Source organism: Branchiostoma belcheri, unplaced genomic scaffold (assembly GCF_001625305.1).
Source record: "Branchiostoma belcheri isolate BF01 breed outbred unplaced genomic scaffold, Haploidv18h27 scaffold88, whole genome shotgun sequence".
Lineage (NCBI taxonomy): Eukaryota > Metazoa > Chordata > Leptocardii > Amphioxiformes > Branchiostomatidae > Branchiostoma > Branchiostoma belcheri.
Genome location: NW_017804553.1, coordinates 1,406,776 through 1,421,686, shown reverse-complemented (window position 1 = coordinate 1,421,686; position 14,911 = coordinate 1,406,776). Strand labels below are relative to the sequence as shown.

General features: G+C 44.1%; 2 protein-coding genes across 3 annotated transcripts; both read right to left on the bottom strand.

Annotated features, from left to right (window-relative positions):
* Window positions 1-336: 336 nt before the first annotated feature.
* LOC109487417 (aurora kinase A-A-like) lies at window positions 337-6,955 on the bottom strand. 2 transcript variants are annotated; one of them, XM_019791409.1, is made up of 10 exons: window positions 6,871-6,955; window positions 6,242-6,298; window positions 5,686-5,822; window positions 5,128-5,245; window positions 4,628-4,707; window positions 4,063-4,201; window positions 3,196-3,344; window positions 2,546-2,720; window positions 1,812-1,868; window positions 337-1,372 (listed from the first exon to the last, which is right to left on the bottom strand). In XM_019791409.1, the coding sequence occupies exons 1-10, from the start codon at window positions 6,871-6,873 to the stop codon at window positions 1,238-1,240; spliced, it is 1,050 nt and encodes a 349-aa protein (XP_019646968.1). In that variant the 5' UTR covers window positions 6,874-6,955; the 3' UTR covers window positions 337-1,237. The 2 variants fall into 2 exon arrangements, with proteins under 2 accessions (XP_019646968.1, XP_019646969.1); XM_019791410.1 differs by lacking the exons at window positions 5,686-5,822; window positions 6,242-6,298; window positions 6,871-6,955 and adding an exon at window positions 5,553-5,610.
* A 3,722-nt stretch (window positions 6,956-10,677) lies between these two features.
* Window positions 10,678-14,905, bottom strand: LOC109487430 (protein FAM210B-like). The gene is made up of 4 exons (XM_019791425.1): window positions 14,856-14,905; window positions 13,349-13,490; window positions 12,476-12,767; window positions 10,678-11,578 (listed from the first exon to the last, which is right to left on the bottom strand). Exons 2-4 carry the CDS (start codon window positions 13,413-13,415, stop codon window positions 11,380-11,382), a joined length of 558 nt encoding a protein of 185 aa, XP_019646984.1. The 5' UTR covers window positions 13,416-13,490; window positions 14,856-14,905; the 3' UTR covers window positions 10,678-11,379.
* Window positions 14,906-14,911: the final 6 nt, after the last annotated feature.

The window sequence follows — 14,911 nt, the reverse complement described above, 5'->3', positions numbered from 1 at the left end:
ACCGACTTGTTACAAAAAAAAGTCACATACCCCCTTTCTTTCCAAACCACCTAAAACCTACCATAGATTGCAAAATCTGTGCTGCAAAATGACGAAAACATTGCCATCGGGCATCAAGTGTCGGCCTCCATGTTATGTGGCCAAAGTTTTGCCCCCCCCCAAAAAAAACATTGCAAAGTTGCCAACATGCAAGTTTGTATATGCCATGGGTTTAGACATATACAAGTCCAAAACTGAACCTAAACCTCTGGACTTGAATCCGGACCTGAACCTAAATGTGGGTTTAGGTACACGGCTCTACCTGGTGTACATAATAACAAGGGACTGACACAGCTGTAAAAGGACAATATCTTTATTCTCATTGATACATACATAATGGTAAAAAACCTATGATAGGAATGTAAGGAAAATGATAAAACACAGAAATTAATGAAATTGTAAAAGCAAATATTTTCTTCCATCACATACAAACTCTATGTAAGATTATTTCTGGGACTACTGGAAGAAGGGAAGCCACAGACTGAAGACTCAAACTAAAGGGACCTGGGCTGAGGTCCTTAGTACGGAGAAAGCTGACAGTAGAGCAAGAGTCTCATTTAGATGGTTCTTAGTGATTGGAACTATCCTAGATCATGTTATTGCTATTTGTAGAAGAAATATTGTGCAAAGACTCCCATAGCTTATACCGATAATACAAATCTGAGGGACAAAAATGATCTTATGAATATAAATCTAGTACAGCAGTATCAAATCCTGATCAAACTTGAACTGTACAGGTTTGGTTACAAATGGTAATCCCTCGCTAGATTTTCTTACAGATATGTTACCCTTTCTACTCCCTAATTTGTACATGAGACTAAGAGTGCTAAGTATCCACTAGAGCAGCAGTAAACCGAATGCTCCCCTACAATATCCACAAGTGTACTCTAGTCACAAATGTTAAACTTTGGATTCTCCATCAATTTACAATGTGGTGAGGAAAGTCCCCCGGTGAACCCATGATTTGTTTTTTTACAGTTTCCATAACAGGAATTTCTGCCTCTGCACCAACCCAAGTTCCTGCCTAAACCAATGTGGTTAAGGTAGAAACTACCGCTGAGAGTATTTGTATGAGCAGCTATACTATTATGACTTGGTGCGTGAAGCGTGTGTGGGGTGCGTTTGGGTGGTGTATTGGGGCGTGTGTCGGGTGTGTTTGGGTGGTGTGTTGGGCGTGTATCGGGTGTACTTGGGTGGATCATGACTTGGTTTTGGGGGCGTGTGTCGGGTGCGCTGGCGTGGAATCGGCCTGGGTAGCGGCGTGGTCCTTTATCCAAGGGTGGGTGAGAACGCTGTCCAACGGCAGTCGTAACATCGGGTTGTGTCGCAGGAGCTGTCAACAAAAACAACAACATGCAGGTGAGACAGAGACGGGGGGCGCCACAGACTTTCTGCAACCTATAATCCACTGCTCACGGAGTCACGTGTGTTATCTGCGAAGATTTGACCAATCTCATTAATGCTATAGGTATTGGTGTGTCAGCCACTTTCATTTCATGTTATGTTATACTTTAATAATGTCATCTTTATGTTTACTTTTGAATATGTTTTATGCGCAGCGGATTCACATAAGCACAACAAGTGTTTCCTATCCAATGCTCAAAAATCCATGTGAATAAAAGAAATAAAATAAAATAAACAACATGCAGGTTATATTACTTTGCAGGGCCAGTGATGACCCTTACCCTGACATCATACATGGCAATGATTATTGAGGTACTGCAGAGTAAAGGACAGAACTAATGACCATTCTAAGCTGATGCTGGTCGTACCTTTGATATCAAATCCCGGGCTCCGGAGGTCACGTGCGGAGGGAATCTCAGGTCAACCTGGGGAAACAAGGCATCATGGGTAATGACAAACTGTACTCAATTAATTCCTCAACAGCAAAAAAAAATTAATTTTGCTGCAGTTTAAATTTTGTCTTCACTCTCACACTGTCAGTGTGAGAGTGAAGACATTTCAAACTCTTGTAGGTGTAAACTGAATAATGAGTGGACAGTGAATGTTCCACATGAGGCTATTTACAAAACAGCTTTGAAGGGACACAAGAGGTTTGATAAAATCTGTCATTATGTCATACATGGTAGGTCTGAAAAGTGATTTCTACACTTAGTTCGTTAGTCCATCGTAGTTTAGAGTGCTGCAGGCCGTTGGAAGTCTGGGCTAGCTAGCGCCTAGCGTTCACAAATTGGCCACCGCCATAACTTCGCAATGACGTAGTTCTATAATAAGAATGGCCGGCAGCGCTCTAAACTACGATGGACTAACAAATTAAGTGTAGAAATCACTTTTCATGAGGCTACTTTGCAATACAGCTATAACAAACAAGTCTGCATAAATAATTTCATCAGGTTGGTAAACGACTGAATAGCAAAGTTCTTTCTATCACAACCATTTATTTTTTCAAGCCAACGTTTCGATGACCTTCTGTCATCTTCATCAGGGCAATACTGACTCCTGCAATACTGAAGTCTGCATCACTCAGCAGCACAGCTGGACCCACCTTTGAAATCCTTCTGTAGGTTTCGCTGTGTCCTTCTGCCTCGAACGGCGGTTTGCCCACCAGAAACTCGTAGCACAGTACGCCGAGACTCCACAGGTCCACCTTCTCGTCGTGCATCTTCCCTTCTATCATCTCAGGAGGCAGGTAGTCAAGGGTTCCGCACAGCGTCGCACGTCTGGCAGCACAGGGGGAAACACAGAGGGTTACAACTTACTTTTTAAATCCAATTCTAAGGTCATTTTTCCCAAGTGCAAGTCTTTTTTTTGAAGCAAGCTTTTTACGGCTGGATGCCCTTCCTATGGAAGCCTTCAACACCTGAGCTCCGCTCACTGATGGATGACAGAGAGGAGTGGAGGAGAAGGACCCACAACTTACAACTTCTAGACTACAAGGCCGCTGGAATCCATCTCAGCCTAGCTGCACTCTGCTATTATTAGTTGGATCCCCACCCTGCTCTCGGTGGCGGACAGGGAGTGGCGCCCCTGCCCATTGAGGAGCTGCAGACCACAACTTACACACACACAAAGCATACATGTACAAGCGACCACCCCATCCAATACCCCCACCGTGCGGGAGCCATTAACCAATGCATTAAGGTTTGCACGAAAAGGGAAGAAAAAGAAGAAGGCCGCCCAGTGTGGTTCCCTTACCTGGAGGAAGGTGCGTGGACAGACCAGCCGAAGTCTGCGATCTTCAGGTCTCCCTTCAGCCCCAGCAGCAGGTTCTCCGGCTTGATGTCTCTGTGGATCACCTTCTTCGAGTGGCAGTACTTCAGCGCATCTGCCAGCTGGGCTATGTACTGTGGGGGAGGGGGGCAGAGTTAGCACTGTGGGGGAGGGGGCAGGGTTAGCTGGGCATTGGTACTGGTGGGGGGAGGGGCAGGGTTAGTTGGGCAATGTACTGGGGGAGGGGGGCAGGGTTAGCTGTAGGGGTAGGGTAGGGGTGCTATAATTAGCTGGTAGGAGGCTTAACTAAATACCAGAAACATCTTACTGACATCATAAATGAATTATAACATGGGATGTCTGCCTGGTACTGGAAACAATGACAGGTTGCGACCGGGAGTGATTTGTACGTGAACTGCCTTCAGAAGTTTGTAGTGACGTATCTGTATAGCCGGTATAACCGCCCTTCAGCGTAACACACCAGCTTCTGTATCTGTATAGCTGGTATAACCACCCTTTGGCGTAACACACCAGCTTCTGTATCTGTATAGCTGGTATAACCGCCCTTCGGCGCAACACACCAGCTTCTGTATCTGTATAGCCGGTATAACCACCCTTCAGCGCAACACACCAGCTTCTGTATCTGTATAGCCGGTATAACTGTCCTTCAGCGTAACACACCAGCTTCTGTATCTGCATAGCCGGTATAACCGCCCTTCGGCGTAACACACCAGCTGTATCGTGGCTGTAGGGGAGGGGGGTTAGTTGTTGGGTAGAAGTTTGCAGTGATGTACCGTGGCTGTAGGGGAGGGGGGGTTAGTTGTTGGGTAGGAGAAGTTTGCAGTGACGTACCGTTGCAGATCTTCTCTCGTCGAAGCGGACTTGCTTCTGCAGCTCCTTGTAGAGTTCCCCCCGCGGCGCGTACTCCAGGATCAGGTAAACCCGCGTGTCGTCGTAGAAATAACCGTACAGACGCAGGATGTGCGGATGTCTGAGGGGAAACATTTCAGCACAAACCTTTATAAAACACTACTGAGGGAAAAAACGTCACACAACTTTGTAAAACACTACTGAGGGAAAAAATGTCAGCACTCAACTCTGTAAAACACTACTGAGGGAAAACAGAATGTCAGCACTCAACTTTGTAAAACACTACTATGTAAAATTACTCATTAAAGCTCGGTAATATTTGTCCAAGGATCATTGGGTTGGCAGAGACACATATCCACTAACCATACATCCATGAACTAGAGTGCAAGTTTCTCACCTGAGGTGGGTTTGGTTAGTAAAAGTGAAAATTTCTCACCTGAGGTGGGTTTGGTTCGTAAAAGTTTCTCACCTGAGGTGGGTTTGGTTAGTAAAAGTGAGAGTTTCTCACCTGAGGTGGGTTAGGTTAGTAAAAGTGAAAGTTTCTCACCTGAGGTGGGACTGGATCTCTATCTCGCGTCGCAGCTGATGCTCCACACCTGCCTTCATCAGCTGAGACTTAAACAGCACCTGCAGGTGGGAAGCAGGTGTCGAGGTTTGATCACTAAACTGGGAACTTCAGCCTACATTTTGCCAAGTGTTAGCCACGTTAGTCCTGTCTGTCTGCCATATTGCATGGTTGGTTTAAAGCTAACAAGCTACATTCAAGTTAGGCTAACGGAAATATGTGGGTGAATTTGTTCTTCCTGTTTTACTTTGAGACGCAAGTAAAAAAACTACCAACAGAAACAAGAAAACTAGCAACAAAAACAAGCTTTATCATCAACACTACAATAATAACTAGTATAGTAAAAGGTTGAACTTTATTCCAACACACAATTGTACAGTTCTGCGTAATTGTGTGTTGGAATAAAGTTCAACCTTTTAGTACTTTTACTATGATTACTACCAACACAGATGAACTTTCATGATAATAGTAACTAGTCTTACCTTCAACGCTACGATAAACTTGGAGTTTTTCTCTCTTGCCAAATAAACATTCCCAAATTTCCCCTTCCCCAGCGGCCGACCAATGTCAAAGTCTTCCAGCTTCCAGCTTTTCATTTTCCTGAAAAAAAAAGCATTAAAAAAACATCTTCACTTTGTACACAAACATACACATACACACAGAAGTCAGATTAACCGTTAATGTTACTGTAGCTTACCGTTACAAGTACAGCTAACGTGAAAAAGCAGATAGGGGATATTCTGTAATGTTTTTCCTGACCCTATCCGATTTACATCTCAGCCGTCTGGTGGCTTAGTTAGAGTGTGGGCCAACAGCACGAAACACCAGGAAAAAAAACTACATACAAGTTAAACTGAGTGATTAATGGGCCTCCTTAAGTCCTTGTGTTTCATATCGAGCATCCTACCTGTCCCCGCTGCTACCTGCGATGCCTGCAGGCTGCTGCAGGTTTCTGTCCCGTGCTGCTGTTGGACGGCTGAGCCTTCAGCACTGCCCCGTACCCCCCTCCCGCCTACGTACCCCCCACCCCCGTCCCGTACCTGTCCCCGCCGGTGCCCGCCAAGCCTGCAGGCTGCTGTGCGGCTGCAGGTTTCTGTCCTGTGCTGCTGTTGGACGGCTGAGCCTTCAGCACACGCTGCGCTCCCTGCGACGCCTCGGATTTCGATTTCACCAGGATCTATACAGGACACAAAAGCTTTTAATAGTTTTATACAACAACACAGCATTACACCTCATGATCAGCTTTTAATGTTTTATATAACATCACTCACCTTTTACAACACATCACACACACACACCTTAGCTTTTTTATAACACAAAACAGCATTACAACTCAGCTCTTCTACAACAACACAGACCTCATCTTTTACAACACAGCGTTACACATCACTTTTTACAACACGGCACTTTTTACAACACCTCAGCTTTTTTTTATACCACAACACGGCATCACACCTCGGCCCTTGCATAACACAATACAGCAGAAAGCATTATACTTCAAGTAGTTTTATCTATCAAGTTACATCTCATCTTTAACAGAACACAATACAGCATTACACATTTACACCTCCACTTTTGTATGTGTACACTACTGACCCGAACATTTGGAGCGTCCTTGTTCTCCTTCTCCAGTAGGGCCATTGGATTCTTAATCTGGAACAGAAACAGAGAATTTCACATCAAGGAAACTCCTGGGCTACACAAGATTCCCAAATAAACTATCACATTAGCAGTAGAGCCCTGGTGACTAAAGCCTTTCATATAATATGCTGTGAATACCTACCTACCTACCTAGTCCCATGACCGACACTGCTGTAAATACTGGCATCCAAGTCGTGGGGCACTCCATTCAGCTGATTAACTTTTTGCCAGGCTGATACTGGCTCCCATGTAACTGACAGGCGGCGGGCCGCGGGCCCAATTTTTGTGTGTCTCTGGTTTCCCAATGCACTCACCAGCCGGGCCAGGGGATGAAACCCTGAACAAATGCCCAGATTAACCCCACCAGAGCCTCAGAGTGCATAACTCTATAATAATCCTTGGCAATCTGCGGCCATATTGAATTTTACCGTGTCCGGAATGAACCACAAAACAGGCCTGAACTAAATTTTAAGACAGTTTTTCTCAACGCATCAACGTTCAAGGTGTGTGCCACGTAAGAAAAAATGATGTAAAAATTTACAGGGGACTGGAGATGAGTGGTGCTGCTCTGAGGAAAAACTCACCATCTTGGCTGTCTGACTGGAACACACAGAACCTCCAAAATTGCACAGGACTCCTGACGGAAGACTTCAGATTACAGCAGCTGCAGAGTAGAGCAACTTCTGCAAACTTGGGGATATCTGGGGAAGATGACATGTAAGTTATAACAACTTAAAACAAGGTTTGTCGATGAAGGGTTAAACATCCAGGCAATGAGATTAAAAAAAGCTACACAAGAACATGTAACATGACTAACAAAAAATGTTAGTGAGAATATCACATTTACCGGTACTATTTCCTTTGGGGAAGGCCCACGATAAACCACATAGGATTTAAGCCTTGGGTTTCAGGCCTCCCCGGCGCATATTTATGATATTTATTCATTTTCTATTATTCATCATACAAACAAAACAACTGGACAACTTTTGAGAATCTGTCCAGTTGTAACAGTGGGGGGTTTATAGGCGCTACCAACTGACCCGGCTGACAGGTCTAGACCTTTTCAGCCAAGTGGTTAGAGCGTTGGCGTGTGGACTGGTGCCCGGGTCTGGTCGAGGGTTCGAACCCCGGCCCGGGACCAGGGGTTTTTATATGTTTCTACTCGCTCCTCCTGTTTCTTACACAGTTGCTTGACCAACTGCTTTCTTTTGTTACTACTCTACTCTACAAGTATAATTCAGAAGATGCTTATGAATTTCTACCACACTGTTTTTCCAGGGCCCACACAGGCCAGCCCCTCCGCTCCAGGGCCTTCATGCCCCAAAGAAAATTTACTAGACTCGGCTTGAGTAAGACCCTGTAAAACCACTGAGCCTTGCACACCAGCTAACTCGGGGTAGAGAGGGGGGGGGGCTGCCATCCAGGCTATTTTTTTTTGGACCTCGGCGGCATACACTCACTATCCGGTAAATTTGATTGATCTCTAAAAAAAGGACTAAAAAGCCATACGTGTATTTGACAAGAACTAAGCCAATCAATTAACCCACTAAAATGTGGGAGCGAAACGATTTTTAATCAAAATACATATGACCTCTGTGCAACGACAAAAAACATGGCCGACGGGTTTTATGCAAAGTAGTAATAGTATACTATGTAGTAGTTTCCTCGCGATATCTGACAGAAATTACGCGCAATAGAAGTAGTAAACTATACATCTTTTAGGTTCGATGGGTGGCTCAAATTATGGTAGACAGAACGCCCTAGATTACCTAGGAAAAGGCGCACAAATTATTTTCGTTCTCGGCGAGGGTCTTCAGCATATCAGTCAAAACTTTAGGCAAAAGGTTGCGGGAACGAGAGAATTATCCAGAGCGGTAGAGACCAGAGCGAACACAAATATAGAATATAAAGACACTCAACGCTTACCTACGGTCAAAATAACTCCACTTCAGCGATAACGTCGATATTCTTTCCACGAAAACAGCAGCTCACAGCTCTGTACTCCTTCTCCTTTGATTATGTGACTATCCAATATGGCGCCTACTGGGTTTAAATTTGAAAACTAGCACCTTAGCGCTGATTGGTCAATAGCACGTAATTACTTACATGGTATTGGTCCAATTTGTTTTCAATGCTGAGCTATGATTGGTTGATTTTGGAACGTACCAAATTGGCAGCGGGGGATTTTTAAATATTAATATCACAGTTTTGAAAGCAAAACGAAATATGCTGACATATAATGATACAAATACATGTAACTCAAAAACATCTTACGAACGTATAAAATTACAGAACAAAATATATGCTGTGCAAAAGCTTAAAATATGCGATATTCTCCTTCGCTTTATTCGACTCCCCGCAACATGTAATGGAAAATGCCACAGAACAAATATATCTGTCGCTAGAGGTCGCTGCTGAGCCGTCTTCCTGGTGTACAGCTGCAGTTGGCCTGGGTGCCAGACCCACAGTAGCATCTACCAGGCACCGCGGATTGCTGGAAAAATAGTACTTTTATTAGTAGAAATTGGCCGAAATAAAGGGATTGTATACCAGAGAAGATCCAGGGCCATGGAAGCTCCAATCTTCGACCCACGATCTATTTTTTCAGCAATCCGCGGTGCCCGGTAGAGGCTAGACCCACAGCACACTAGGCTGAAAGTTAACAGTGTGCAAGATAGGGCCTAGTGTTAGGGCTGCGTACCTAAACGTAACATCAGGTACAGGTACAGGTACCGGTACAGAGGTTTAGGTACAGGTCCGGACCTGTACCTGTACCTGAACAATTTGACAAATTAACACGTGTTCTTCACTTTTTCAATCATGACACAGAAACAATAATAAAGTGTTGACAACTTGTCAGTATCTTTATTTATGACCTGATTTGAGTTTGTTGACCAATCACAACCCTGGATTAGCCACACTCTCGCGATGTCTCGTGAGACTGAGGATCTCAAATCAATCGACGATGTTTACGTCTTTTCCAGTGCTAATTTTTCGTCTTTGTGGTAGGATTTACCTATCTTTAGTCATATACATGGTGTAAACTAGCTATTTCGGTATATACTCGTTACGTCATGATCCGGTATTTTGGACCTGTATCGAAACGATTTTTACGGTATTGGACCGGTACAGTGTACCGGTCCGCAGCCCTACCTAGTGTGCAGTGTGGGTCTGGCATCCAGGCGCCAATGGGTTGCTGGAAAAACTAGTGCTATAAGGTTAACGTTATACGACACCAGAGGAGTTTAATAGCGGACCCAACAATTGATTTGGTATTATTTGGTATTTATGTTTTTAACTTTTCTTCTTCTTCTTATGTTATTTGATTGTCTTAATTTATTAGTTAATTGATTAGTTAACTAGTTAGTCCATTTTGCTAACTTTATTATCTTGTGTATCTAGCTTGATTTATTTTCGTAACTTTTGTTTCTCCTGAATTGATAATACATGTTGTCAAAAGTAATTTAGGAACTAATAATAGTGAGAAAGAGAGTGAAGGGCATTGTCATAAGGTTTTACCAGACGTCTGGGAAAGATACATTCTGTCAGATTCCTTTTATTGCTTTTCATCGATCAACTTAAAGTTACATTCTGAGTGATGTTATGGAGGCAACACAAAAACAGACTGCATTACATGCACATGTATGCTTGGCATTAAACATTCTATACTATTACAAAATAAGATATGAGGTTACCAATTCCCCAGGTTGTGTGTATTGTACATCCCCCTCCCCTCATTCAGCTATGCTATCACTATGAACAAGAATATTCAATTTTCCACTTCTTTCATTAGAGACATGAAAATACATCTGCCAACAAATGGCATCATTTTTCTAGAATTTCTGTTCTACAAACAAAATGCCCTGGAACCCTGCAACATCAAGGTCAGGCAGATGACCTTTGACACATGGCTGATGCAATCCCAACACAAGAAAGACTTTGAAAGGTCCTGTTGTTTACACATCAACCCAGGATGTTTACATAAAGGACAAGGTCCACATGACTGCGTAAAAATTACTAACAGCTTCTGGAAACTTCTATATTCTCACTGCCATGACTGAGCACAACATTTCTGGCCCGGCCAGCCTCAAACTTCTGATCATTCGCATACAGGAGTTCTGGGGCATGCCATAGCCTCTACCAGGCTTCAGGAGGCAGCTGGAAAAAGCAGAAATTGGCCAAATACAGAGATAACATGCAGAGGGAGTTGGTCTGCTCAAGGACAAGTATTTAACCTCCTTGGTCTGCTAGAGAGAACAGTTGTGCGGCAAACTATTCTCTCCCAGCAGACCAACTCCCCCGACATGCCATCTCTCTATCTGGCCAATTTCTGCTCTTTCCAGCCGCCTCCCGAAGCCTGGTAGAGGCTAAGCATGCCTTCTAACACAAAGGAATAGTAACTTTTTAAAACAACTTTACACAAGAACATAAACAGATGGGCATATTGAAGTTTGGTCCTTTCTAATTACAGAGGCTTTCTTCGCTTCCTATGTGAACAGAACAAATTAGAAAACCTCTTAAAGAACTGTGACCAAAGTTTGACATTCACACTTCTGTTTCCCTTGACAAAGCATTATGACTGCTTTACCTTTTCCCTTACACTGCTTGTCCTTTCACTACGAATGAGAAACGTTTCATTACTACTCTTTCTCAGAATGGAAATGATACACATCTTTGTAATACTTAACAGAAAACATACAGCAACTGAGATTCACATCTGCCCATCCTATACAACAGGGTTTTTTCTAGGAAAATTTAGCGTGAGGGAGCAGATCGCAAGCATGGCAAGAGAGTTAGTGACCGAGGGGGTGTTTTTTTTTAAATGAGAGTAACACAGTTTGTAATGCTAGAATGCATTGTTGTATCATTTTTACATCTTTACTGGAAAAAGATTATTTTGAGAAAGACTATATGTTGTGTATGTAGCCACTTAGGGTTCAAATTATCCGAAAATTGATATGATGGAGCAGCTCCCTTATTCCCCTGTTTAGAAAAAACCCTGCTACACAATATGGGTAATTTCAATTTGCTGCCATTGCTTATTGCTTACATACCGGATAGTTATTAATTATGTACATCTATGATACAGGCCCTCATCTGAGCATGCCCACGTTCCGCAGGTAGCGCACAACAAAAGGCACGCAGGTGAGGGTGATTCCGATGCGGACAGGTGCGAAGACTTTGTGCACGGCGTACGCGATGACAAACGTGCTCGCTCCCGTCGCCACACCTGACTCTGCGATCGCCTTCCCGACGCCAAGCTTGTGCAGCAAGGCCACCATGTCTAGTCCACTGCAGAAACACACACAAAACAACAGTTAGTGGTGTACATAAATAGTTGGAACATTTACTATTACTAGTGTTACAAGACGAAAAGGACGCACGTCTGCACTCGTCAATGGCTTTATCTCAACTCTTTTATTCAAGTTCTAACTGTCCGGTTCTGGAGCCCCTTCCCTCAAACGGTACCGGTATAGATCACCTGTTCGAACACGACGCTGGCACGTGTTCGAACAGGTAGCCGGCCCCGCCTGAGGTAGGGACTACGACTGTCCGTTACATTAACTAGTATCATCCAGATCTACAAAAAAACATGAATATTAGAATGAAAGATAAGTTGTGTTGGTATAGTTAGTAGTCAACACAGTACAGAGTTGAAAATATATACATGTATCAGTTTGTTTATCTTGATGAAGAAAGGAAATTTTCCATGTGTTAAGTACAAATCATTACTACATTACTGAAAAAAAAATGTTATTAATACCGACAGCCACAACATGCAGAATGCTTGTGTCCACAGACATACCTACACACAGTTCACCCAGACTAACCCTCAGTCAAACATCTGGTTTGCTACAGGGCAGAAGTGTGAAGGTACTGACTACAGGAACACCAGGGCTGTTAGAAGGTAGGGTGAGAGGAGGGCGACAGTTCACTGAAGTAGCATCAACTTCAACAATGGCCCCTCAGGAAAGGTTCCAACCCCAGGGTTGTTATCAGGAATAGTGCTGCCAGGCAAGTGGAGGTGCAGAGAAGTGTGACAGCAAAAAGAAGGGAAGAAATTAAGGTGTGAAGGAAGTTTTGTCACCTGGATACAGCAAGGTGATATGTGTGGGTTACTACAGGCAGATAGAGGTAAGAGGCGAGAGAAGAAGGGAAGAAATGAAGGAGTGAAGGAAGTTTGGTCACCTGGACACAGCGAGGTAGAAGCCGCCCAGTGACAGCAGCGAGATGCCGATATGAAACACGACAACCGTCGATCCGTAGTCCCGCACAGCTCGCTTCAACCGCTCCCGCTGGCTGGGGGGTTTCCCGGTCTGGTCAGCAGGGGCTGCTGCGGAGAGGTGCCTGCAACTGTACATGTGGGGTTTCCCTGCCTGACTATCAGGGGCAGACGTACAAAGGCGGCGAGGATAGCTGAAGCTGTGCGAGGATGTGTGGAACCTGCGACTCTGGGGGCTGAGCACTCTACTCAACACACCTGCATTACAAACACACAACACACCTGCATTACAAACACACCTGCATCACAAACACACAACAAACACACCTGCATTACAAACACACAACACACCTGCATTACAAACACACAACACACCTGCATTACAAACACAGCTGCATTACAAACACGCAACAAACACACCTGCATCACAAACATGCTTGTGTCTGTGTTGTTAAGGCTAGTGTACAGGTGTGTACAGGTGTGTGTACAGGTGAGTGTACAGGTGTGTGTACAGGTGCCCTACCTGCTGTCCTGCAGGTGTAGCTCTGCTGCCCACCTTGTGCAGGTGTGTATGTATGTACAGGTGTGTATAAGTGTATGTACAGGTGTGTACATGTGTGTACAGGTGTGTGTACAGGTGTGTTACAGGTGTGTACAGGTGTGAGTACAGGTGTTTACAGGTGTGTTTACAGGTGTGTGTACAGGTGTGTGTACAGGTGTGAGTACAGGTGTGTGTACAGGTGTGAGTACAGGTGTGTGTACAGGTGTGAGTACAGGTGTGTACAGGTGTGTATACAGGTGTGTGTACAGGTGTTAACAGGTGTGTACAGGTGCCTTACCTGCTGTCCTGCAGCTGTAGCTCTGCTGTACCCCCTGACAGCTGCTGTTGCTGACAGGAGTGAACATGTTGCTGTACTGCAGGGCGGAGTAGGTACAGCCGTCCCCCTGTGGGCCCTGACAGCTCACTCCGCATTCAAACGGCTGGAAACAGACGGGAAGGAGTTATAGTTATCATATCATATACGCCAAAAAGCAGTTACTCAAGCAATTGGATATGATTTTGAAAACGTCAGACATTTCAGCTAGTATCCACTAGCTTTCGTCAGTGACTGAGAGACCAGAGGGGAAATGCTGGTTTATATCATTATAAGCACAAATAAAGTGAAGACATGAGATGCCGACATGAAACAAAATCATATCCAGTTGCTTGAGTAACTGCTTTTTGGCGTATCGAATTACCTGGATGTCTAACCTTCATCAACGTATCATAATTATCATATAGTTATCGTATATCTGAAAAGGCTAAGTCTATCACATAGACCCACAACGTAGTTGATTCATATGTTGCAATAGAAACATCAGACTCTCAGAGCTTCTGATCATTATTTCAGTGTTTTAAAGTGGATGACAACAAGACCTGGAAACACCTAACACGTTACAGAGCTAGCCTGGGTGCCAGCCATCATAGGATCCCATACCCACCACAGGCACTATATGCTTAGCCTCAACCAGGCTTCGTTCAGGAGGTGGCCAATTGTACTTTCTAGCGGACCAACTCCCTCCGCATGTTATCTCTCTCTATTTGGCCAATTTCTACTCTTTCCAACCGCCTCCTGAAGCCTGGTAGAGGCTATCATATGTTACTGCGTGTACTATAGTAATGACCAGTACTACGTACGCATGTATATTAAATCTCTCTATTTGGTCAATTTCTACTGTTTCCAGTCGTACGAAACGTTACCTGTGCCCTGTAGCCTGGGTAGAGGCTAACGTTACCATATGTTACTGTATGATAGTTAACTATTCAAGTAACGTTACCTGTGTGTAGAGCTGTGTACCGATACTCAGTACCGATACTGTACCGGAAAAATTGATTAGGTACAGGTCCAAAATACCTAATCCCTCTGTACCGGTACTGTACCTAAACAATTTCACACCAATTTTATGCCTATTTGTGACCTTAAATGTGGAAATAGCTGGTCGCCAATGGGTTCCAATGTAAGGACAGTGTGTTCATGAAAACAATAATACCTTACTTTTGCCTATATTTTATCTGAGCATTCTCCATAAACCAAAATTAAACCTTAACTATCAAGTGTATACATGTTTTTGTTGCTATTGAAAGAGTTCAGAAGAGCATGTAAATTGGTCGAATTTTTTAGGTACAGGTTCAGGTCCGGGTCCGGACCTGTACCTAAACCTGTGTACCTGTACCTGTACCTAAAATTTGTTTAGGTACACAGCTCTACCTGTGTGACACTGTGTACTGTACGGCCCTGTAGCCTGGGTAGAGGCTAACGTTACCATATGTTACTGTATGATAGTTAACTATTTAAGTAACGTTACCTGCGTGTGTACGGCCCTGTTGCCTGTCTGCTGGCCGGCCTGCACCCCCTGCACGT